Source organism: Pelodiscus sinensis, chromosome 22 (genome assembly GCF_049634645.1).
Source record: "Pelodiscus sinensis isolate JC-2024 chromosome 22, ASM4963464v1, whole genome shotgun sequence".
Taxonomy (NCBI): Eukaryota; Metazoa; Chordata; order Testudines; family Trionychidae; genus Pelodiscus; species Pelodiscus sinensis.
Window position 1 is genome coordinate 11,826,633 of NC_134732.1, and position 24,445 is coordinate 11,851,077.

Genomic DNA, 24,445 nt, shown 5'->3' on the forward strand with positions numbered 1-24,445 from the left:
GACAAATGCTACATTACATGACCAAATGACCAGACAGTGCTAAGCTATTATCATGGAGATATAGTGGGGTTTTATAAATGAATGTGGATTATACTTTATATGGTCCAAAGGGAAAACCTGTAAATCTACGATGCACCCCATATTATTCACAGTAACATTATTATGACATGATAGTAACTTTTTATGCAAGATGGGTCATGTAAGATATCACTGGGAAAAGGTCTGATAAAGTACAACTTCACTTACTATTGGACTCTAATGACTTAGGATCAGACCTGCCTACTGAGAACATACAGAATGTTATGGAGTAGGGGGCAACACAGCAGCCATTCTTGCCTTGAGTTTTAGCTGCAGGAAACCCAGATGACACATTTGAAAGCAAAAAGAGGGAAATGTTTTTCCAGTGTAGATACAGGATCCCAAGGCCCAAAGCACAGTAAAAGCTGTTTACTAGTGGACAGCAATGAAAGCTTTCAACCAGACCCTAGGGCCCACAAAACTCTTGCCCATGTGCATGATCCAGAAGGTGACTGAAATCCAGTGATGCAATAGAGTCAAAATAAAGCCAGTAAGCAAAAACCTATAGCCATGACATCTGAATCAAGCAGAGCAGGACAGAGAATACGAAGGCAGAGTGCAGGCTAGTCTGGTATTCTGTCCAAAGCATTCACGGGCCAGTTTTCTCCAGCCTCCATCGTCGCAGTATGTCGTCTGCTGCCTTCAGCGTAGCTTCCTCCTGAGCACACACAGACTGTCAGGCCTACCAGGCTCCATGCTCACACCCTCCCTCTCCATAATAAACTATAGTTATGTAAGATGTATAAGCTTGGTTCATCTGAAGGATCACAAATGCTGTGTATACAGCATCACTGAAAGGCAGCCACATCTGGGACAGCAGGCAATCAGTGTACATCAATCTTTGCAGTAATAGAGGATGACACACATTTTGGCCAGATGCACTGGGGTGAAGCGCTATTCTTATCCAAAGTGCACTGGAATCTTTAGTGGCCATGAATGGGCGGAACCTGGATTAGGATCTCATATGAAAGACACTCACATAGCCTTCATTTTATTTACCTCTGAAAGCTGAAAAGTTGAGTCAGTTCTTGACAGACTTTGAACCTGTGGTCCCAGGTTATTGTCTGGTATTTTAGGCCCCATCTCTTAGCTGCTTATCCCTTCCAGCATATACCCTCATTTACAGCAGGAGCCCTGATCACTACCTGAACTCCCTCCCCTTCTTTCATGTTGCCCAGATGCCTCACCTTCACAAAGCAGAAGCGGATGAGATGGTCAAAATTCCTCTTGTGTGGAGTACCGTAGAAAGCGGAGACTGGAATGGCAACTAAACCCTGTGCAGCGGAAGTGGGGGGGGGGGGGGGGGAAGGAGAGTACACCCAAATTTACTCTTTTCTCTCCCACACACTGATCAGAAAAAGACACGCATTCATTACTCATGGACACCTCAGGTTACTGAGCCGATCAAACCACTCTTCCAGCTACTTGCTTTTCAAAATCAGAGTTAACCATCTCAACAGAAGCTTGCTGCCTGACAAACTAGCTGTTATCCCCCCTCACCCTACCAAACGGTTGGCCTGGTCTCTGGTGTCAGGATGCTTTCAGAGCCAACTAGTAAGGGCAGGGAGTGACAGTGGCAGCAGAGTATAACAAGGTGTCATTTGATTCAGAAGAACATTATAGATGGGGATTTGAACCCTGACTTCTGAAGAAATATGGTGGAGAAAGGGGATATAACCAGATGGCTAATCTAGGGGATGCCAATCACTGAGCTCTTTTGGTGTGTGACAGTGCACTAGAAGGAGGATTAAAAGATCATGTACTCAACTGTGTGGGGCATTAGCAAGCCTCAAGTAACAGGCCCAATGACCTTAAGTCAATGCTCCATTATTAAAAAAATCGAACTGCAGCAAGGAGAATGGGGGACCGTCCCAGAAAACAAGCCTGCTGGAGAGAGACTGGGGCATTTACCTTGTTTTTAATCATCCACTTTATGAACCGAGAGTCATAGGGTTCCTCAGAGTCAGGGAGATCAGGTACTTCACTTTCTGCAAGACACACACAGCAGCATGGGCAAGAGGAATGATGGAACTAATGAGACAGAGGATTTCCCAACTGAGCCAGGTACCCCATCGAGCTAGATGTCATAGTGGACAAACACACTAGAATGTTCCCTGGACTAGGGACTTGGGTTTGAACTCTGGTGCAGGTCATATGTGAAAACACATATGGCCAGTTCATGCTTATCAGTTAAGCACAGTTGCCAGGCTCTGTTCATGGGAATCCCAAGGCCAGGAAAGATCCTCGTGCACGGGTGGTCATGAGTCACAAGGGAGTTTTACTGGTGTTGGAGACGTGGCACATAGCACGGCTTGTGACCAACTGGGTTAACATTGCTATTAAGCAACAAATTCCCCAGTGGCACCTGTCGATGTCTCTCTTTCCCCTTCCCTTCTCAAAGTGAAGAAAATGGATCAGGCTTTATCTTATTCTAGTCTCCATCACACCTGATCCCAAGCTATGAGCACCGTCCCTTTAATGTGAAGAGCAGAAGCAGATAAAACAGTCACATGAACTCACTGAGCTCTGAGTAGTCTGCCATCATGAAGTAGGTGCCTTCAGGAATGATGGGCTTCATGCCCCCAGCAATTAGGCTCTGAACAAGCCAGTCCCGCTTCTGCTGCATCTCCTGAGCCAACTGCACAAAATAACTGTCTGGTTTCCCATAATGGTCAAGCTCTCTTTGGAATGCCTGAGCCACTGCTTCCTGGAGAGATGAGTGAGGAGAGGGATGATGGAGAGAGGGGCTCAGACCTAGGTAGAAAGCATGCCCTGTGCATGCTGAGGTTTACTTACAAATTCTAGAGGCAGACAATGAACTGGGGTTTTCACTTCTGTTCAGATGTGTGGGAGTTTAAGGGCAGCTTAAGACAACAGCAGGCCTAGATCAATACAAGCGTATCTCTTCTAAATGAAAGTATCAAATATTGTACTTATACAACAGAGCACCATTGCCATGTCAGAAGCTATTTATTTCACGTTATTTATTTCACGTTCAGCCTGTACTTGCAATATTAAGATTGTGTATTTATTGTAGCCTATTACTGTTAAAGTAATAGTAAAACCCTGATTTTCAAACACCTGATTGCTAATGTTAACAAATACTACCTAACATATACATTCCTTTCCATGCTAATTGCAATACTGTTCAATAATAATAGAAATTCATACTTTCTCTTTAATATTTTAAATAGTTTTACGCAGCCATTGAAATAATAAAATAAACTAATTTACCAGATTTATGCATCGCATGTGAAGTAACTCACCAGGAAACATTTCAATAGGTAGAGCGGTACATGCTCTATTGTCCCATGGAATCACAGTTTCATTATTTTTCTCTTTCCATGTATTATTTACTCCACATTTAATCCTTCTTTCTAATCATTTTGATTATTTTATCTTTTAGCTTAACATCCATTGTATTCTACTTTACTATCATTGTTCTGTGTTTTGATAATTTAGTTGAAACAGTTGCTTAAAATTTTTCAGAAAATTAACATCACGGCAGATAAAAAGAAAACGTCTGGAACGTAGCATTGTAAAAGGAAAGCTGAGCAGATTAAAGAACAAGCAAAGTCAAAAGGATCCTTTCCTGTGTTAGGATTAATGAAAAGTAGAAAAAAAATAAAAACCGTTATTTTTATATTTACATTGTTAATTACGAATGTCAGGAAAATAAAGGTAAAATTTCACTCCAGACGTCTCATTTATCTCTATATTGAATGCAGGGGAGATACCAGAGTCACAGTTTGCCTAAGGAGACAAAAATCCTTGTGCCAGCTCTGCCAATGGCTTTTCATTTGCCATTTCCTAGCCACAGACAGGGGGCTTGAGAAAGGAATTCCTTCAATGGCATATCTGGGCACTGGTCTGAGCAAGCTTGCTGGCCCCACACCTTGTTGGGGAAGTTGCATCTTAACTGGATGGTGTGTCTCAGGGGGCTCTTACCTCTAGGCTCTGTACTGTTGTGGTCTTAGGACACAATTACCTAATCTCTCCTCAGACGGGCTCTAGGGTTTGCATCAGACATCTGACATGAGGCAATCCCTCTCCAGGTGTTCAGCCCCTTACCTGAGCTGCTGTTGGACAGTGATACACAGCGTTCTGGTGGACAGTTCTGAGGTGTTTCAAAAGGTGATCGGGCCCCAAAGTCCAGCCAACCTATTACAACATAGAGGGATGTTTCAGATTCTCAGCTATTTTACACCTGCTCCACTTTATTTCCATACTGACACCTTCCACTGTGTTCTGCACAAGACAAGGTCAATTTGCAAAGTCTCCTGTTACCTTCAAAAGCTCTGATTTAAAGCGGAGAGATTTCCTCAGGCTATGCTAAATCTTAGTTGGACAGGAAGTCCAACAATCAGAGAAATGTCATGGAATAGGAAAGATTGGTTTAATTTCAAGCGGACTGGGCCTTAGCCAAAGTCCCCCATTAGAACAACTGAATCAAGGGGCAGAAAATTTTTTGAACATAAAAATAGCTATACTGGGTCAGACCAAAGGTCCATCTAGCCCAGTATCCTGTCTTATAGAAACAGGGCTCCCTCCCCTGTCATACATTCCCAGCTTCTGACAAACAGACGAGGGACACCACTCCTACGCATCTTGCCTAATAAGATTTGATGGACATATTGATGGAGCTATCCTCCATGAATTTATCTAGTTCTTTTATGTGGGAGATATTCCCCTGCCACTCCAGAATCAATCACCTTCCATCCTGTAGTGCTGAAGGTTTTGCCAGCACTCCCAATGGTTATCGTGCGATCCCACATGCCCGGCAAGCTGGCTGCCAACGAAACAAAAGAGAAAAACAGCTGGAAGATCTCATAGCAAACAATACTATTTGTCCTTGTACTGTATTAACACTATGGTACCTTTGTGCCCAGTTCACACACCCATCTTGTATTTATTAAGTTGCTTTCATTCAAGTGGACCTCAAAACACTTACAAGCAGACAGCTGTGTTCTCACAAGGTGTTGCTTTCAATTTATAATGATAGGTACTTTAGTTTTGAGTAGGGTTACCAGGTAACTTCAGAAAAAATACCAGACACACTTGATGGGGTGGTAGGAGTGGGGAGAGAATCAGTCGTCGGGGAGCGGGACTGACCCAGACACATGCAGATCCCAGGCGCTGGGACTTTTCAGTTTAGAAAAGAGGAGACTGAGGGGGGATATGATAGAGGTATATAAAATCACGAGTGGTGTGGAGAGTGCGAATAAAGAAAAATTATTTATTAGTTCCCATAATAGAAGAACTAGAGGACACCAAATGAAGTTAATAGGTAGCAGGTTTAAAACTAATAAAAGAAAGTTCTTCACACAGTGCATAGTCAACCTGTGGAACTCCTTGCCAGAGGAGGCTGTGAAGAGTAGGTCTATAAGGGTACGTCTAGACTACATGGCTCCATCGACAGAGCCATGTAGATTTGTTGTTTTGGCAAAGGCAAATGAAGCCGCGATTTAAATGATCGCGGCTTCATTTACATTTACATGGCTGCTGCGCTGAGCCGACAAACAGCTGATCAGCTGTTTGTCGGCTCGCGCGCTAGTCTGGACGTTCCCCCTGTCGACATCAAAGCCATTTGTCGACATCCCCGGTAAACCTCATTCCACGAGGAATAACGGGGCTGCTGACAAAGGGCTTTGATGTCGGCAGGGGAGCGTCCAGACTAGCGCGCGAGCCGACAAACAGCTGATCAGCTGTTTGTCGGCTCAGCGTGGCAGCCATGTAAATGTAAATGAAGCCGCGATCATTTAAATCGCGGCTTCATTTGCCTTTGCCTATGTGTCTAATCTACATGCCTCTGCCGACAGAGGCATGTAGTCTAGACACAGCCTAATAGAGTTTAAAGAGAAGCTAGTTAATTTCATGGAGGTTAGGTCCATAAAAGGCTATTAGCCAGGGGATAGAAATGGTGTCCTTGGCCTCTGTTTGTCAGAGGCTGGAGAGGGATGGCAGGAGACAAACTGCTTGATCATTGTCTTCGGTCCACCCTCTCTAGGGCACCTGGTGCTGGCCACTGTCGGCAGACAGGATACTGGGCTAGATGGACCTTTGGTCTGACCCAGTACGGCCTTTCTTATGTTCTTATGTTCTTAAGAAATTCCACTGGCGTCAAACAGCTGAGAGAAGAATTGAGGTGCACTGGCAGGGCTGACCTTAGGCCGATTCGCCCAATTCCCGTGAAACAGGAGAGAGGCATAGTGGCAGGGCCGTTAAGAACCTCACTTGAGTACTCCGACCGTTTGTACACATATGTTATGGGGACAAAGCAAGTGACATAAATGGGATTGCTCATGGTCTCCCAATGCTTCTCTGTGCTTCCCCAGGACAGAGCTGTGGACTCACAGGGCACCCACAGGCCTGCACAGACAAACCAGGCATCTTACCAATCCGGATGTGCTCCTTCCCATCGTAGACCAGCCACTCGTACACTTCATCGCTGAAGCACAGGACATCATGTTTCACACACAGGTCTGCGATGAACTCCATCTCCTCTCTGCGGAACACCTATGCCAGGCAGGCAGAGCAGAAGGGGCTGTCAGGCACAGCATTCCTCAGCTCCACAACCCACAGTGAGCTCTGAGGCTCAGCCCTTGTGGGCCCAGCATCTCAGCCAGATGTCGGCCTGCTCCAGGGAGAGGGCATCAAGCGAGAATGCCGGGATCTTCGCCAATAGGGGTGCCATTCTCCCCATCCTTCTTACAGCAGCCGCAGCCTCCACCCTGACCCAGGGACCAGGCTCTCCTCAGGGCACTTCCTCCCCCTCTAATTACCCAAGTAAAGTTACTCCTGCTGGCAACAGGCTGAGATGCTCCCTCCCAGCCCCATACTACAGACTGATCTCTCTGTGCAGTAAGGATAATGTGTGGATGCTTGGTCTCTTGACTGAGGGGATTTAAAAGCTATTCCTCTCTTCGAATTAACTTTGATAGGCGCTACACTAATGAAGAACTAGCGGAGCGCTTAATTCGAACTAGGTAAACCTCATTCCACGAGGACTAACGCCTAGTTCGAATTAACAAGTTCGAATTAAGGGCTGTGTAGCCACTTAATTCGAACTAGTGGGAGGCTAGCCCTCCCCAGCTTTCCCTGGTGGCCACTCTGGGCACCACCAGGGAAACTCGTCTGCCCCCCTCCCGGCCCCGGAGTCCTTAAAGGGGCACAGACTGGCTACGGTGCCCGTGCCAGGTGCAAGCCTGCCAGCACCCAGCCAGCAGACCCTGCACCTGGCACGGCACGAGCCAACCACCCGCTGCCACCCAGCCCTCCGCCTCTTCCCAGGACCAGGCTGGCAGCTCCCGGGAGCCTGCCCGGGTCCGCAAGAGGTGGGCGCCCACCTGGTCTAGTGCAGACATCGTGGACCTCATCCACAACCTCCGCACTAGGCACAGGAAAGTGGCTGTCTTCAAAACGCTAATTCGAACTAGTTTTTAGGTCTAGATGCACTAGTTCGAATTAGCTTAGTTCGAATTAACTAATTTGAATTAAGTTAGTTCGAATTAGTGCTGTAGTGTAGACATACCCTTCCTCCCTCCTGGTCCTGCATTCCATGAGATGTAACTATTCATTCGAACTAAGGACTTAGTTTGAATTAACTTTTAACTGCCGTGTGTAGCCACAGGCAGTTAGTTCGGACTAAGGAGATTTAAAAATGGCGCCCGCCCAGGAACATACAAATGAAGCCCGGGATATTTAAATCCTGGGCTTCATTTGCAAGTTCGAATGCCTACATTAGCTTCCCTAGTTTGAACTAGGGGGCTAGTGTAGATATACCCTAGGTTTTTTCATTTTCTTCCTGTTTTCAGGCTCCCTGCAGAAGGAAGGGGGAGCTCTCCCAGCTGGTAGAGGCCCTACCTTCCCCAGGGGGTTGTTGGGTGAGTTCAGAACGATGGCTTTGGTTCGCTTGGTAAATCTGGAAGCCAGCTCTGCTGGGTCCAGCTGCCAATCTCCACTGGACATCAATTTACCAGCTCCTGCAGCTTTCTGGAGAGGACAGTGAGGGAATCATGATTAAAATCAACAAATGATGGGGGATATGGGGGTCTTTCCCCTTGTTCTGACTCTTAACATTAATACATTGCCCATCTCCAGCCCACTTCTTCTGAGCATCTCAAAGCACTCTGTAAATACTAATGCAGTGGTTCCCAACCTTTTTTATGCCACAGATCGGCAAACCCATTCACAAACGTTTAGCGGACCAGTAACATTGTATTTGTCTATTTGCATATTCATTATCCAAATAACGAACAGGCAAATAGTCACATAAAATGTTACTGGCCTGCCTAGCCCCAAACCACCCCCTTGCTCCCCAGTGCTTAACACTCTTTGACCCCCCCACTTCTACACCCCATGCACTTCGACCCTTTAACCTCTGACCCTCACAGCCCATGCCAACACCCTCTTGCCCCGTGACCCCACCATGCCCTCACCCATTACCCCTTTACTCCCACCCTACCCTCGCACTCTTCTGAGCAAGGCTCCTCTAGGGAGCGTGGCCATTACTGCTGTGTGGGCAGGGAGAGCAGCCCTCCTCCTTCACAGCTCCTTCCCCCTCAAGCGCATCTTGTGTCCCCATGGGTAGAAGGCGGGAGTGTGAAGCCCCAGCAGGGCCGCCATGACGGGGGGAGAAGAAGAGAGGGAGGCGCTTCCTGCTCCAACTCCTTCTGCCGCCACTTCAGCCCCAGCGCTGCCACTGGCAAAAGCTGCCCCGCGGGGGGACAGAGGAGAGAAAGGGAGCCCTGGGGAAGCACCTCCTGCTCCGCTTCCTCCTCCTGCTGCCACTGACAAAAGCGGCCGCGTGGGCAGGGGGAGGGGCCGTTGGAGGCGCCCATGCCTCCCCACTTCTTCACGCCCCCTCCCTCAACCAATCATGTCTCCCCAAGTGCAGAGTGGGGAGGAGGGAGGAGGCACCTCCTGCTGCCACCTGCTGAGCCACTATGGCTGCCAGAGGTGAGCCAACAGAACGGCCGGCTTGAGCTCCAACAACCGTTGCGGCCTGGCAGCCAGTGGTACTGGCCCGGTGGTTGGGAACTGCTGTACTAATGGATTAAGCCACCTCAGAAAACCTCTGGTGAGACAGATGGGTGTCATTACCCTGACTACAAATGAGGCACAAAGAGATGTGTGACTTGCCCTAAGTAACACAGCAAGTCAGTGTAACAGAGAAGAATAGGCCCGGAGCCCTGCCTCACTTCTAGTCCTGGGCCCCAACCTTCAGTCCATCCTCTCTCCCTCTCAGATTTAGAATAATAGAGATTGGGCAGTCATGAGAGGGTGGTGAGAAATCCACCATCCTCTCTCCAACTAGGTCAGCTTGTCCATACAGTTCCCCAGTGCTCGGGGCTTTCTGTCAGGGACCTGGGGAAGCTTTGAGTTCCAGGTAATATTCAGGATCAATCTGATGCACAAAGCAAGAGGTTTCTTGAGATCTGCTTTTTTTAGGGACTCTCTCAATTGACTTCAAGTTCTTCCACTCGCAGACTGATATATCTGCATCCACGGCAGCAAGACCAGAGAGGATGGAAAGTCCCCCTGCCAGGACCCTCCACCCCTGTCATGAGACCACTATGGAGAGGAACAAATTATTTGGTTCCCTATTTCCAGCAAGGTGGGGCACCACAAATCGTGAAACTGGTCCTGATGAAAGTCCAGGCCTTACTGAACCTGATCCGGGCTCAGCAGGCCAATTCAGAGCCCAACTCAACACTCCTACCATCAGGTTTCATTCAGGATGCACTGTAAAGCTGCCTCTCACCCTTGCATGCCATTTCTATTCCGAGGGCTTGGAGGGAAAGACAGCAGCAGGCTTGTTAAAGCCCCAGGGTGGCTTTGCTTTGATGCCCACTTACCGGTCGCAGCTGTACGAACACAGGGGTGCCCCCGGCCATCTTCACCATTGGCTCATAGCAGTCAAAGTAGGGCTCAATGAGAATCACCTGGGAAGGCACCAGAGGGAGTGTCAGAGTCTTCACTGTCCTTCTTTCCCCAGTGCTGATGGATGCAGGGAGATGGGGGGGACGGGAGATTTTGCTCCCAACTGCAGCTTGCAAGGTCATTACTTTATGATCAGGCTCTGAGACCCCAGAGTGGCTGGGTACCAGAAAGAAGAACAAATGGAGCAGGGGCAGAGTTGCCACTCGTGGAAATGAGAGTGCTGGGGAGTGCCCACTGGCAGACCTGGCCTCTAGTGGGCCAGTGTAACAGCTGTGGGCTGAAGCGAACAAGGATCTGCAGAAGCCTCGGTTTGGGTGTCCTGCTGCAGAGGGAAGGTTTGGACTAGAATCCCAAGCAGCCCCACACAAACAGAGACAGATGGGCAGCCCTTCATAAGGAGATATATGGCGGAGGGGGCCATAAACAGGCAAGAGCCTCCAGCTTCATTCAGTTTACACAATATGGTGGAGCCAGAACAAGCACATCTGCTAGGAGTGAGCTGTGCAGTTGAAGGACAGTCCTTGGTTACCTCATCGCCTTCGTCAACCAGAGCCTGGAAACAGCAGAAAAGGGCTTCGTATGCCCCGACTGTTACCAGCACGTTGGTCAGCGGGTCAAGATCTTGCCCTAGCAGCTTCCCAAAAAAGCGAGCCAGGATCGTCACCAGCGCCGGGTGTCCCTGTAGCAAGGGGTTCAGAAAGAGAGCCACAAAACTCTACTTGGATCAACCTTGTGAGGGAGGCTAAGCTTCTTATTGCACCTGGTGCAGCACAAACTCCTTAGCACTTAGCAACGAATAGGAGCAGGAAGTAGTTAGCAAGGGAACCAACACAACCCCTCACCCCACAAGTGAGCCACTCTGCTCCCCTTCCCTCCAAAAAAGATGGCACTGACTCCCCATCTCTAGTCAGCCCAACCAAAACGCTATCTGGCAGCAACATCTGCTCTAAGAGAAAGAGGCGGCTCTGTCACGCACAAAGACCCGGGTGTATTGATGCAGCATGATGTTCTCCCCACCGACAGCCTTCACAAACGCCTCCTTCACAAAGTCTGGTGGCGGCAAGTCAGGAAACCCCTGGCCAAGGTTCACAGCTGGGTAAGTGGCAGCCAGTTTCACAAATTCCACCCTACAGAGATAATACCAAGATTTAGAGAGAGTCCAAGCCAGTGTTCCCTTGAATTTTTTCCACCCATGAGTGGAATGAATATTCTTACATGCACCAGTGTGGAGGGGACGTGTGACATGGAGGTGATCCGTGACAAATCACGTTCATATTGGTCCACATAACAAAATTCATGAGGAGGAATGTGGGAGGGGGCTCGGGGCTGAGGGTTGGGGTGCAGGAATGTAAGGGCTTCAGCTGGGGGTGCAGGCTTTGAGTGGGGTTGGGGATGAGGGGTTTAGGGTCATAGAAACATAGAATCCTAGGGCTGGAAGAGGTAATTGAATCCAGCCCCCTGCCCAGAGCAGGACCAACCCCAACTAAATCACCCCAGCCAGGGCTTTGTCAAGAGGATGCAAGAGGGGGCTCCAGGTTTGGGGAGAGCTTCAGGGCTGGGGGTTGGGATGCAGGAAGGGGTACAGGCTCTGGGCTGGGGTGTGGGCTATGAGGTGTAGGAGGATACTCAGGGCTGGGGGAGCTCAAAGTGGAGCAGTGAGTTGGGGCTTGGGCTTACCTGGGCAGCTCCCTGCTGGGGCAAGTGGAGAGGGGAACTTCCCCACCGTCCACAATGGTTTTGGGGCTTGGTATCTCTCTCCGCTGCAGTCCTGAGCATGCGGAGTTTAAAGGGAGACTGCCCAGCCACACAACTGCAAAGCTTGGTGGGAACTTAGATCCCAGCTGGCAGCACACCCCGCTTCTTGCCAGGAGCCCTTTGTCTGACAAATCAACAGAACATCTCTGCTAGCCAAAGGAGCCAGACAGAGCAGCAGTTCCAGTTCCCAAGATTGCACAGGGCCCATCTTAGAAGGAGACCCCAGAGGGGCAGCAGCCCCCTATCACCACAACAGAAACCTTAGGGGCTTCTTCCAACACATCTGTAAAGCTCTTCCTGCAGCTTGGGAGAGTTACAGAACCGCACCTGAAACCATACCTACATGTAGATGTAGAGCCACCCCTACATCTAATGCGCCATTGATTTTTCCTGCTCTTAAATTAGCCTTCTATTTAACCCCTTATTTTGTGCCCTCTTCCAGGATGATCACAGCTATGGAAACTTGCTGAAAAACTTTTTGAATATTGAAATATACTTTAGCCACTGAGTCTCCATTACCAAAGCACACAAGCTCTGCCAGATACTCCAACAGGTTAGTATCACCTCCCTTGCCTGAGTCTACACTGCTGTGTCTAAACTACATCCCTTTCTCGAAAAAGGGATGTAAATTAGATACTCCAAAATTACAAATGAAGCTGGGATTTAAATTTCCTGTGCTTCATTTGCATAATGGTGGCCGCGTTTTTTTCCAAAAGGGGCTTTTCGAAAGAAAAACGGCTGTTTAGACAGGGATCATTTGAAAATAAAGACTGGTTTTATTTTCAAAAAATCCCCATCTAAGCCACCATTTTTCTTTCGAAAAGCCCCTTTTCGAAAAAAACGTGGCCGCCATTATGCAAATGAAGCATGGGAAATTTAAATCCCAGCTTCATTTACAATTTTGAAGTGTCTAATTTACATCCCTTTTTCGAGAAAAGAGATGTAATCTAGACATACCCCATATTTCTTATGTCAGACTTCTAGGCTCTGCTCCATTCAGAGTTGCCCACTCCTACATCATGTAGACTTACCAGACATTCTTGTCCAATCCTTCCAGCCTTCGAGCCTGAATAGGCCTTGACATTTTTGTCTTCAGAGGAGAGGAGAAAAAAAGTGTTAAAGGCTTCTACTAATGCCAAGATGGATCCATATCCAAAGAGGCTGATGCCTCCCTCAGAGCAGCCAGTAACTTAGCATTTTGCCCAACTGATCACAAATTGTGTGGTTTTAATCCAGGTTTTCCTAATCATTCCCTGGACAGTTGAAAGAAAACTGTAATGATGACAGCTTGCCTGGTGCAGTGCCTTCTCTCAGGCTAAAGGCATCTTAGAGGAAGCAAGATCAGAAAGTCTGAAATTGGCAGAAAATTCACTTTGATTTTAAAGTTTCAGAAGAGTTTAGAAAGCCATGAAAATACAAAAAAGGGTGTAAATTCTGATCAGAAGTTTAACAAGACAGAAGAAATCTGAGTCTAGGTATATTGGGCAATATCCTCAGCTAATATAAATCAGCAGGTAAAATGAAAGGAGCTACAGCAAAATACACTAGCTACAGCAAAATACACTAGCTACAAATCTGGCCCATCATTTATAGGCTGCAGTGTTTTACCTTCAGCTGTCCTTCCCCTCAGAATGTAGGGAAGATCCTCTAGAAGGAACCTCCAGTTACTTCAGGCAGTACTTCTCAGCCAGGAATGCTTGTACTCTTGGAGATACTCAGAAGTCTTCCAGGGGATAGATCAACTTATCTACGTTTGCCTAATTTAACAGCGGGCTACATAAAAAGCACCAGCAATGTCAGGAACACACTGACATTTTATAAACAATATCTTGTTTATAACACTCGGTATACTGTGTCCTGAAATGTAAGTACAATATTTATATTCCAATTGATTTATTTTATAACTATAAGGTAAAAATTAGATAGTAAGCGATTATTCAGTAACAGTGTACCGTGACACCCTATGTATTTTTATGTCTGATATTGTAAGCAAGTACAGTAATTACTCATTTAACATGTGCCCACTTAACACATTTTCACGATAGCACAATTTTTTTTTAGGGAATGTTTTTTGAATAACATGACCGTCCCCGAAATAACATGGAAGTGCTCGGGTCAGCCGCTCTCTCAGCTGGGCTGCTGTGAGCCACATATGCGCTCGTGGCACCAGCCTGCACTTGCTAGCAGCCGGCTGCTGAGCACAGGCAGCTGCTTTGGGACCGGGACATAAGGTTGGGGGAGAAAGGGGACTGGGTTACAGCATGGGGGGAGGTGTTTGGTTCTGGAGAAGGAAAGGGCAGGAGAGGGGAGGGGGATTGGGTTGGGAGTATGCCCCTGTGACAGGTCTGCCGGGACCCGCACTGCGTCCGGCGAGGAGGGGTCGGTGGGGAATAGCGTGGTGAGCGGTGAACCCTCCGCCGCTTTGCAGGGAAAGCCCCATGCAGCCGTCCAGGTGCCTCATCCCCTCTCCTCCGCCCCCGCTTGCAGGCCCGTGCCATTCCCCATCAACGCCCCCTCACCGGACACAGTGCGGGTCCCGGCAGACCCGTCACAGGGGCAGACTGTACTCCCAACCCAATCCCCCTCCCATCTCCTCTCCTTCCCTTCCCCAGAGCCAAACACCTCCCCTCCCTGCTGTAACCCAGTCCCCTTTCTCTCCTAACTGTATGTCCCGGTCCCAAGGCAGCTGCCGGTGCTCAGCAGCCGGCTGCTAGCAAGTGCAGGTTGGAGACGACTCAGCACCAACAGAAAACTGACTTTGACACCACTGCTTGAAATGCAACCCCCACCTTTTCCATTATTTTCAATGAGAAAATTGACCCCGCGTAACACGTTTTCGCTTAGCATGATCATTTTCTGAAATGTATCTACCGTGTTAAATGAGGAATTACTGTAGATTTTAAATGAGGAGAAACAAATTAGACTCATGGAAAGGTTACAGTAGACTGAAAAGGTTGGGAGCCACTGGCCTAAGGAATACTGGACTATTTCTTCCTATACAAACAACATCTGTTTTTATTCCTCATTACCCATATCCTCAACAAGCATCCCGATGGTACCAAGCACTGTACAAACACAGAAGAAACAGATGGTCCTTGCCTCTCAGAGCTTACAGACTGGAACAACAACTGGATGTAGACAGACACATGGGGGAGCACAAAGAAACCATGGTACCAACAAACCATTTGCCTACCCATGTCAAAAATTTTGTAGTCCATGACAAAAGAGAATTGCAAGGAGGGTTTTGAAGGAGGATGAGGTAGCTTTGTAGATGTTTATGGGGAGCTCTTCCCACGCATGAGGGACAGCACAGAGATGCTTTTTTGAGAATTTAACAAATGGGCAATACGTGGTTGAAAACACTGGCTGGTTGGAGGTGAGAGTTGACTTTTTGACAGTGTATGAGAGATAATAGGTAGCATGGGGGTATTCCATGAAGGGTCTTGAAAGTAAAGACAAGTATCTTAAGTTTGATGCAATGGAAAAAGGAGAATGAATGGTGCAGAGAGAAGGTGACATGGTCAAAGCAAAGAGCTAAGAAAATGATATTTGTAGCAGCATTTTGAATGGATATGAACATTGCAAGAGAATTATAGCTATTTAGGGCTGGAAGACACCTCAAGAGGGCCTCAATCCAGCCCTAGCAGGTGTTGCAGTAACTGAGGCACAAAACAAAGAGAACTTGGATGAGTTTTAGCTGCTCGGCTAGGTAGGAGACACCATACTTTTGAGTTATTAAGTGATTCATTTGTGGCTGGAAAGCCAGGGAAATTTTGTTCTCTGATCTCATTTCCCCAGGTTCTCTGTTCCCTGCCTCTGAATGCTTGATAGCTTCCCAGTCAGAGAATTTCCACTCACCTCCTTCTCTCTGTTAGGGTTCCCAGATGGTTTCAAAAAAATACCGAACCCCAAAAAAATGCCAGGAAAAAAATGCCTTCTGTTGGGTGCCCACAAGCACTGGCCTTGGGAAAAATGTCCAATATTTTCTGAATTTTTTTACCGGTCAGAAGGCACAAACACCAGGCAACCCTACTCTCTGTAGTTTCCGAAGGGCTGCATTATTATTTGATAAGTGTCCCAATGCACTGTTATCTCAAGCCAGGATCTCACAACCTTTATGCAGCTTCTGTTCTCATGAAGAATTTTACAAGTAAATCATTGGACAGTACGGTCATCATCATTGGACTGTACGGTCGCCCTGCCCTATATCCACCCCTGATCATGCGTGATACCTTATGACAGTGGTGGGCAATAATTTCTGCAGAGGGGGTTATGCCAAGAATTTTGGTAAGTGGACACGAGCTGCATTTTTCTATTATATTAATGGAAGGATTCTAGGGTTTGGGATGCAGTTTGGGTGTAGCAGGGAGTTCTGGCCTGCGGCAGAGGGCTGGGGTGCAGAATGGGGTGCAAGGTGCCAGCTCTGGCCCTGGCCGAGAGCTCTTACCATAGGCAGCTCTCAGCCAGCAGAGCAGCAAGCCACTCAGGCAGGCAGGTAGGCTGCATGCATGCCATGGTGGTCACTCAAACCAGACAGCTGCTGCTGGCAAATGTCTCTGTACGTCTCTTGGGAAGAGGGGGTACAGCAGGTCTCCATGCATTGCATATGCCTGCAACCACTGCCCCTGCAGCTTCTACTGTCCATTTTCCGGCCAATGAGAGCTGTGAGGCTAGTGCTGGAGGTGGGGACTGCACATGAAGACGAGGTGCCACCCCAAAGGGCATGCACAAACACACTTGCTAGCAGCAGCTGGCCTCTTCCGACAGCAGTGTGGCTGGGGCCATTGCAGGCAGTCAGCCTGCCTTCCTGCCTGAGTGCCCCGCTGCACCACAGGTCTTTTAGTGGCCTGGAGGGTCATGTGGGGACCGGAGGGAAAAGTTTGGCAGGCCAAATCTAGCCCACAGGCCATATTTTGCCCACCCCTGCCTTATGACGAACTCTGAGCCCTTCTATAGCTGCTAGCATAGAGCTCTGGGTACAGCCCATCAACATGGGGATGGAAGACCGAGGAGGCAATTGCCCCAGGGCCCGGTGATTAGAAAGAGCATGGGGCTCACAGCTGCTGCTACTGTGGCACTGGCAGCTGGAGCCACGGGCCTTTTAAATCACCAGTGTGCTCTGGCCAGTGCTAAGGCTGCCTGGGGGAACCTAGCCCCAGCACTGCCCTTTGCCGTAGAACTCGCCTCTCTGGGAGCACAATGCCCATGGTCCCCATCCTTCCCTGCCCTGCCCAGGGACCTGGCAAGGAAGATGAGGTGGCTTTGTAATGTTTATGGGGAGCTCTTCCCATGCGTGAGGAGCAGCACAGAGATGCCTGGTTGAGAATTTAACAAGCGGGCAATGGCAGCTGGGATGACGGGCTGTTTGGAGGTGGAAGTTGAGTTTTCAATAGTATAGGAAAAATGAAAAGTAAGATGGGGTAGTACAGGCAGGGTCTTGAAAGCAAAGGCAAGTACCTTAAGTTTGGTGCAATGGAGAAAGGGGAGCCTGTGGAGGGTTGCTTGATAGCTTCCCAGCCAAAGAATAAATTTGCACTCACCTCCTCTCTGTAGAGTCCTATGGGCTGCATTGTTATTTGATACGTGTCTCAATGCACTGTTATCTCATGCCAGGGTCTCGTGAACTTTATGCAAGTGAGGAGGAATTTTACAAGTAAATCATTGGTCAGCATGCTCTGGCAGGAGTGCTGGGCTTGGGATCTGTCATGCATGATGCCTTCTGATGAACTCTGAGCTCTTTTACATCTGCTAATGGACAGTGCTCTGGGTACTACAGACTCACCAGCTACCTGCACCCCTTTGTGCGATTAATGGCCCAGGAGAAGACCAATGAAAGCCTTAGAACCTCTCCTGTGCACTTGTTTTTAGCTCTCGCAGGACAAGCTCATGAAGGTGAGAGTTGGTGAAACACGAAGCCTGTGGCTGCTTCTAGTGGGAATAAAGGAGAAGGGGCTAATAGAGGACACTGAGAACCCTGCAAGTAAATTTAAGGTTAAACATTAACACGGCTAGTGTTCTGTCCCATTTCACTCCTTTGTAAGATAAAAGTTCTTGGTGGCAGTGTAGGTGTGTGGCTTTGGATCCAGAACATGCTGATTCATCAGCGAGGAAAAGTGACCAGCAATTAGTAGCAATGCATTGCCTTGAAGTAAGAACTCCAAGTCTCAGAAGTCCCCTTCAAACCCCCTGAGCTTTTGAAGAAATACAAGAAGCTCTCCTAACTCTTTACTCTATTAGCTCCCCACCTGTCATGGGAAGAGGGCTGCTCCAGCCCCACAGGGGGCCCATGGTGGACAGGGGCTGTTTGGCCAACCGAAGCAGCCCTGGACTGCAACAAGCCTGGGCTCACCACAGACAGGGCTGCCCTGGAGCAGTCCCTGCTTGCAGTGGGCGAGACGGGGGCCACTCTAGCCCAGCCACAACAGGGAGGCAGCTCCAGCCCACTAGGGCTACAGTTGCCCTCCGGCCTGCCTCCTTTTCATCAGTTAACTGTTTAAACATCACGTTTAACTGGTTAACCAATTAAATGGGATTTTATATCCCTACACATTACTAGCTTCCTTTTTTCCCAGTCCGAGTTTAAAGTAACCATTCCCCCAAGACTACAGAGCAGAAACCTCTTCAGCACAGCCACCACTAGGCTGAAGGACTTGCCTGGAACTTCACTATGACTCGCCACCCTCGCTAGTTAATCAGTTAAATGTTAGGCTTGCTTAGCATTTAACCAACTAAGCAGAATCCTGGGCTGAGGACTGTTCCAGCCCAGCTGGAGCAGCCCCCAAGCCATGTGGCTTCTGCCCGCAGCCCCATGCTGGGACTGCAGCTGCCACTGGCTCTCTGCTGCTAGCCCCTACTGGAGGAGCCCCTGTTCTCCGTGGACCTGGGCTCCCTGCAGACGGAGGCTGCTCTGAACAAATTGCAGGCCCTTGTGGGGTTGCTCCAGCCCCCCTTCCCTTCTGTTAACCAGATCTGGTAAATATTACCCATTTAGGGTGATGCTTTCTGATTAACTGGGTAACCAGTTAACCTTTCACATCCCTAGCCACCACTTTGGGAGGCAGTATGGATAGAGAACTGCCCAGCTCATCTGTTGGCCTCTGAAATGAACGCATTTGGAGGGAATGAGAATGGGCCTGGGAATGAGGATCAGGAGATTTGGATTGTATTCCTGACCTTGCCACAGATCATTGTGAGATCTTAGGCAAAGGAACTTCACTGTTCTGTGCCTCAGTATTCCTGGGTAACACCCTTTCAGGGGTGCTGATATCTGTAAAGTTTTTGGGGTTCTTTTAATGGTGAAAAGAAGGGCTAAGTATTATCATCTCTGCAAGAAGGGGCTAACCAGCTTTGGAGATGCAGAGACATCAAGGATTCATTCCACATTAGAAGCACTGCCCTTGTGCTCATTAGATCTGTGATATTCAGACCTCAATGGCTCCAGAACCAAATTAAAGACCAATATTACACGAAAATAGTCTCAGCTATAAGTTAATAACTTAGAGCAAGTCGATAACTTCATTGGTTAATAAATAGCAAAAGCATTCTGACTGATCAATAACTTAGAATTATTAGTAATTAAATCACACAGGGTCATGTGCTGCAAAGAGACACATAAGAGAGCCACGTGTGGGTCATAAGCCTCAATCTGAGTATCACCACATTAGATGTTTCCATTAAAAGATACACAAAATTAGCTGGGTAGGGAAGAGTTTGCATTGGCCATTACTGTGTCATCATGTCTGCCACTGCTGTTGATGCCAGTTTACTGGGGGACTAAGCTTTCTGCTACAGGCTTGACTGGGGTGTAGATCTGTTAAAGGCATCAATTACGCATTGGACCCGGAGAAATGCAGGGCCAAGTGCTCAATACCTTGTTGAGATACCAGCTAAATCCAGCACGGTTCTTCCTTCTCAGAAAGTACTGACCCAGAGACAGTCCAGATCTCCTGAGCATGCCACTGCAGCCACTGGCCCCAGTCCTAGAGAGATAAACCTGCATTTCCCAAAAAAAACAGAAAACAAAGGGATGAGATTACCACTGCCATCATTACAGATATAAAGCAAGGACTCCATTTAACTGCGGAAACTTGCACAGGCCTCTCATTCTAGGCTAGAGCTTTAGATATTCTACACTGAGATAAAATCTCTTGTTTGTGCTCTGGCTGACAGGATGGAAGGGGAGTGCATGTGTGTTTTTTTATGGGAGTATGTTGTTTGGAGGCTAGAAGCAACTGGAGAGAAATTAGATGCTTAGTGCTTCTTCACTTCACAGTTTAATGACAAACACAAGACTTCATTTTGTGATCCTGGCTTTGCATGTGTTTTAACACTAGAGTAAAACCCAGCGACCAACCGATGAGCTCTCTCCTCCCAACAATTCTAAGCTCTTACCAGTCCCTGATGCTTCTTTCTCTTCTTAAACCCAATCTTACCTCTTCTTTTCTACTAGTTAAGGACAAACCATGGCTGGACCCCTACCATTTCTGAGAAACCCTCATTGCCCCAGAAGCCACAGCTTTTAGCTGTTCAATTCCAAGCCTATTCTATTTAACAGGAAATCTGCTTCCTGCTCTAGTGGTTTCAATTAGGGATATTAAATTTAGATTAATTAACTAATTGAATAGTCAATTGGGTTTCCATCGACTATTTGATTAGTTTATAAGGGCACCTCCGCCTTTGAAATGCCAGGCTCTTGCTATAGTTCAAATGCGGAAGCCCTGCAGGAAGCGCAGGGCACTCAGCCTTTGAAATGTACAAGATACCCAGTGGGGCTCTTGTACATTTCAAACGGAAACTGTGCAGTGGAGTCCTCACTGGCTCCACCCTCCCTCTGGGGTTTTCTGCTTTTGAAATGTGCAAGAGCCCTAGCAGGGATTATACATTTCAAAAGCAGAATCACAGCAAAAGCGGCGCAAGCGAAGACTGCTTCAGTCCCCGCTTGCACTGTTTCCCACTGTGCCTCTACCGCCTCTGCCCCCCGGGGAGACGGTGCTGGGAGGAACCGGCTTTTAAGCCAGCTTCCCTCAGCATCAGCTCCTGCTTCCCCCCCTTACTGCCTCTCTCTGATAGAGACAGCAAGGGGAGGGGGGAAAGTGACTAGTCACTTACATCCCTAGTTTCAATATTTAGATTCAACACAAAACCACAAAGAAAATAATTTACATTTCTGAGGTCAGGTCTCTTCTGTTCTACAGCATAGTCTTAAGCGTTTGATACTTACTAACAGAACTAATATTACCTTGACCGGCTTACTGGCTTGGCAAATTAATTTAAGCCCAGACCAAAGAAACTGGTTTCCTCCTGTTCAGAAAATATAAGTTCCTTTATACTGATAAACTGCAGATTAATTCACAAAGCTCTTCAACCATAAACTAAGCCAGGAATTTGAAACAGACCACTGAGAAATTAATTTAAAATTACAGAGAGAAACATTTTCTACGCTAAATATAGGCCAGGGATCTCTATTACTTTCCACCCTGTGTTTTTATTGACACAACTTCAAGGTGGGTATAAATTGCCATCAAATAAGAACAGCAGCATTGAATACTTTGCAAAAGAGATTCAGGCCCACAATGTTACATAGCATTGCTGGGGACTTGTGAAATAGCAGCTTTATCCCCTTGAAGAGAATGTTTGAAATTCAGGGTGTATAAGTGTGAAAGAAGAGACAGGATTTATATAAGTATTAGGCATTATTATGAAATTGCTACAGCCTCAGCTGACATATGCTGGTTTGGTGTCATGGCAGTAAATGGAGCTACATAATTTATGCCACTTGAGAATCTGGCCCAAAATGTATCTACTGGTCTTCGCACTACCCATTCCCATGAAAGATGGAATGCAAAAAGTTAAAGATATCCCTGAGGACCCATTTCTTTCAAGTTAATAGGGAAAGGGTAGGGAAAATTCAGAAGACTAGGCTACAGTAGTGTCTCCACATTATTGTCATATAATTCTGAGGATCTCCAGTAACCTTCTCCATGCTCAGACTGTGAGAAAGGAGGACAGGAAAAGGCTAATTAGGTGAGTAAAGACCAGGGGATTCTTTAGGCAATACTAATTATGTATTTCTGCAAGTGTCCTTCTCAGGCTCTGGGGTGCTGTAACGTAACCCCTCTGTGTGCAGCGCTCTAGTTCATATTTACAATGCTCCACTGCCTGCTGCATTTAATAGGCATATTTTCAACCAGAGAGTCAGGCTCAGCTCCTAAAGGAGAATGAAGCAGGCAGGTGACTCCTCTAACACAGTAGGGCAGTGCAAATTTGCGCGGTGGAGTTGCACATACTGGGGTTATGTTAGAGCAGCTCAGAGCCTGAAAAGTCCCCTTGCAGAAATACGTCATTACTATTTCCTATTGCTCCTACTAGTAAATATAGTCTCCTTTGTTCTTCTGTTTCTTGTGTCCTTCTTTGCACCAGTGAATCAGCAAAAAGGAAAAAATAGCATGCCTGCTCTAAAAATAGCCCAGCGTGAGGGACTCAGGCCTGATCGCCTGTTCCCTGAGGAGCAGCAGCAGGGTAAATGTTTGCTCTATGACTTGACTGCTTGATGAGGAAGGAAACACAGAGAAGTAGCCAATACTACAGACTAATAGTCTGATACAAAGCAGCTTAGAATGGGAAATGTAAATCCACTTACTCCAACTTGTGCCAGTCTCTCTTACTCTGCACAGTCCACCAGCACAACTGACCTAGATTTCCTTCATGCACACCCCTGCTTCTGATTTGCTTCAGCTGCTCTTGTGACTTCCTGGGAGGAGCTTTGGTAGAGAGCTGTTGAGAAAGGCTGCAGAATGAACAGAAACAGAGGTAGAATTAAACTGGGGAAAGGAGATCTGGGGGAACATTTTCCAAAGTGGAGACATGGTTTAGGAGCCAAGTCTCATTTTCTAAAGTGCTAGGCTTATCTTACTAAATACCTAAGTGCTTGTCTGCCTACATAAGGAAATTTCCTGGCACAGCTATTCTAGCATAATTATTCTGTTATTCTGTATAAGTCCTTAGGTGGACATAATATGCTATGCCAGAATAAAAATGATTTTACTCCAGAGTAATTACACTGCTTTATAAGTGGACCCTCCGAGAAGATGTGCAGGAAGGAAGACAATATTTGGCATTCCTGGAGTTAATTAGAAAAAATTAACATTTTTTCAGGGCTTCATCATAAAAAATCAGAGGACACAATTTTTCCCTCATAATGTAATACTTTAACAATATATAGATATAGATATAGATACCAATTAACTAGCTTGTGTCTATGCATCATCGCTGTCTTCTGGATAGAATCAACTACTCACTTGCATGTCTTAGGCCTCATATTGGTAACTGAGGACACAGTCCAGGGACAAATGTGGAGCTCCTAAAGCTACAATTTGTTATATTTATATCTAAATATGCAATATAATGGAAATAATAGCTGGCATAAAGCAGTTAATATCTGCTACTCTCAAACACAGCCACTCCAAATTGCATCTTTTGCAGTAATAAGATAATGAATGCCTTTCATCTTTCCTTTATGAATGTTTTAAAAATGTACTATGCAGACCGACATTCTAAAGTCAGTTTACTGAGTTAAAATAAACCTCAGTGGAGCGTGTACTGTGCCGAGAAGTCTGCTTTTATTGATGCCACAAAATTACCATAGAGAAGGTAGTTGCATTTCAGTCACAATGTTACCATTCAGGGCTCAGTACAACTAATGTTAGGTTACATGACCAAATAGTCTGACAGTGGTGAACTATTGTCATGGAAATACAGTGGGGTTTTAGAAATGTTCCATTTTGTAAATGGATGTGGATTAGTCTTTATATGGTCCAGAGGGAAAAGCTGTAGAGCATACATCTTCAATTATGATTGCAAACTCTCATTAAAAACATTAGTTTTACCAACTTTGTATTTTGAAAACCCATTTATATGACAATACTAACAAGGTATATTCTAGCTCAGGGATGGCCAACCCATGGCTCGCAAGCTGCATGGGACTCTTCACCCCTGAAAGTGCAGCTCACAAAGCCTCCCCTGCAGCTTGCGAAGCCGCCCCATGTGCCCCTACAAATGGCCCCTGGATCCCTGTGCTCATGAGGTGCAGGGGAGCCATCCGGTGTGGCAAAATGGCAGCTGGCAGGAGCCTGATGTGGCTCTTATTTTGTCTAGCATCCTCTTCAAACTGGTAGATGCAGAGGATACTGCATAGTTCCTGTTATGAGCTCTAATGGCTTTGTTCTTGCGCCCTGTTTTTGGAAAATACAATATTCTAAATAAAGTATGTATATCTTCCTTTTATTTAAAAAAAACGCAACCCCAAAACCTTGATTGAGTTAAGGACCCAACACAGCTTCCTTTTATCATAACTTTTACAGCAACTTAAGGGTTTGGTTGTGCCAGGAAAATGGGATGTGCCAGTAATGGAATTGCTTTTCATAAACCAAGCAAACAAACAAACAAAAAAGACAGAATCACCAAATTAAACACAAAGAATGTAATTGAGTTAAGGACAACCTCCCCCTTCCCCCCAAAAAAAACTCCAACCAAAAAACACTTAGTTAAGGACCTGAGAAACACCGGGTAAATCTCTTAGTGGCACATAAATCACAGAAGTCTGAACAAAACTCTGTGATTGTCCTTGAATCCTCCAGTCTTTTCCTCCTATTTTTATCTCTGAAAGATGAGT

General features: G+C 46.9%; 1 protein-coding gene across 4 annotated transcripts; it reads right to left on the reverse strand.

Moving 5' to 3' along the window:
* Positions 1–432: 432 nt before the first annotated feature.
* On the reverse strand, positions 433–22,568 carry KYAT1 (kynurenine aminotransferase 1). 4 transcript variants are annotated; one of them, XM_006119047.4, is made up of 14 exons: positions 22,415–22,568; positions 19,646–19,768; positions 12,807–12,865; positions 10,997–11,147; positions 10,550–10,699; positions 9,936–10,022; positions 7,942–8,070; positions 6,474–6,594; positions 4,791–4,867; positions 4,150–4,239; positions 2,599–2,785; positions 1,990–2,066; positions 1,266–1,352; positions 433–736 (listed from the first exon to the last, which is right to left on the reverse strand). In XM_006119047.4, the coding sequence occupies exons 2-14, from the start codon at positions 19,727–19,729 to the stop codon at positions 668–670; spliced, it is 1,368 nt and encodes a 455-aa protein (XP_006119109.2). In that variant the 5' UTR covers positions 19,730–19,768; positions 22,415–22,568; the 3' UTR covers positions 433–667. The 4 variants fall into 4 exon arrangements, with proteins under 4 accessions (XP_006119109.2, XP_006119112.2, XP_006119110.2 ...); XM_006119050.4 differs by lacking the exon at positions 10,550–10,699 and having other exon boundaries at positions 22,415–22,561; XM_006119048.4 differs by lacking the exons at positions 19,646–19,768; positions 22,415–22,568 and adding an exon at positions 17,316–19,627.
* Positions 22,569–24,445: the final 1,877 nt, after the last annotated feature.

Excerpts from the sequence above, each read along its gene's own strand:
- KYAT1 (XM_006119047.4), bottom strand. The coding sequence starts at position 19,729 with ATGCTCAGGAGATCTGGACTGTCTCTGGGTCAGTACTTTCTGAGAAGG. Across the intron at positions 8,071-9,935 it reads TGTTCGTACAGCTGCGACCG|AAAGCTGCAGGAGCTGGTAA; the intron begins GTAAGTGGGCAT and ends TGTCCTCTCCAG. Across the intron at positions 4,868-6,473 it reads GAAGGAGCACATCCGGATTG|CCAGCTTGCCGGGCATGTGG; the intron begins GTAAGATGCCTG and ends TTTCGTTGGCAG.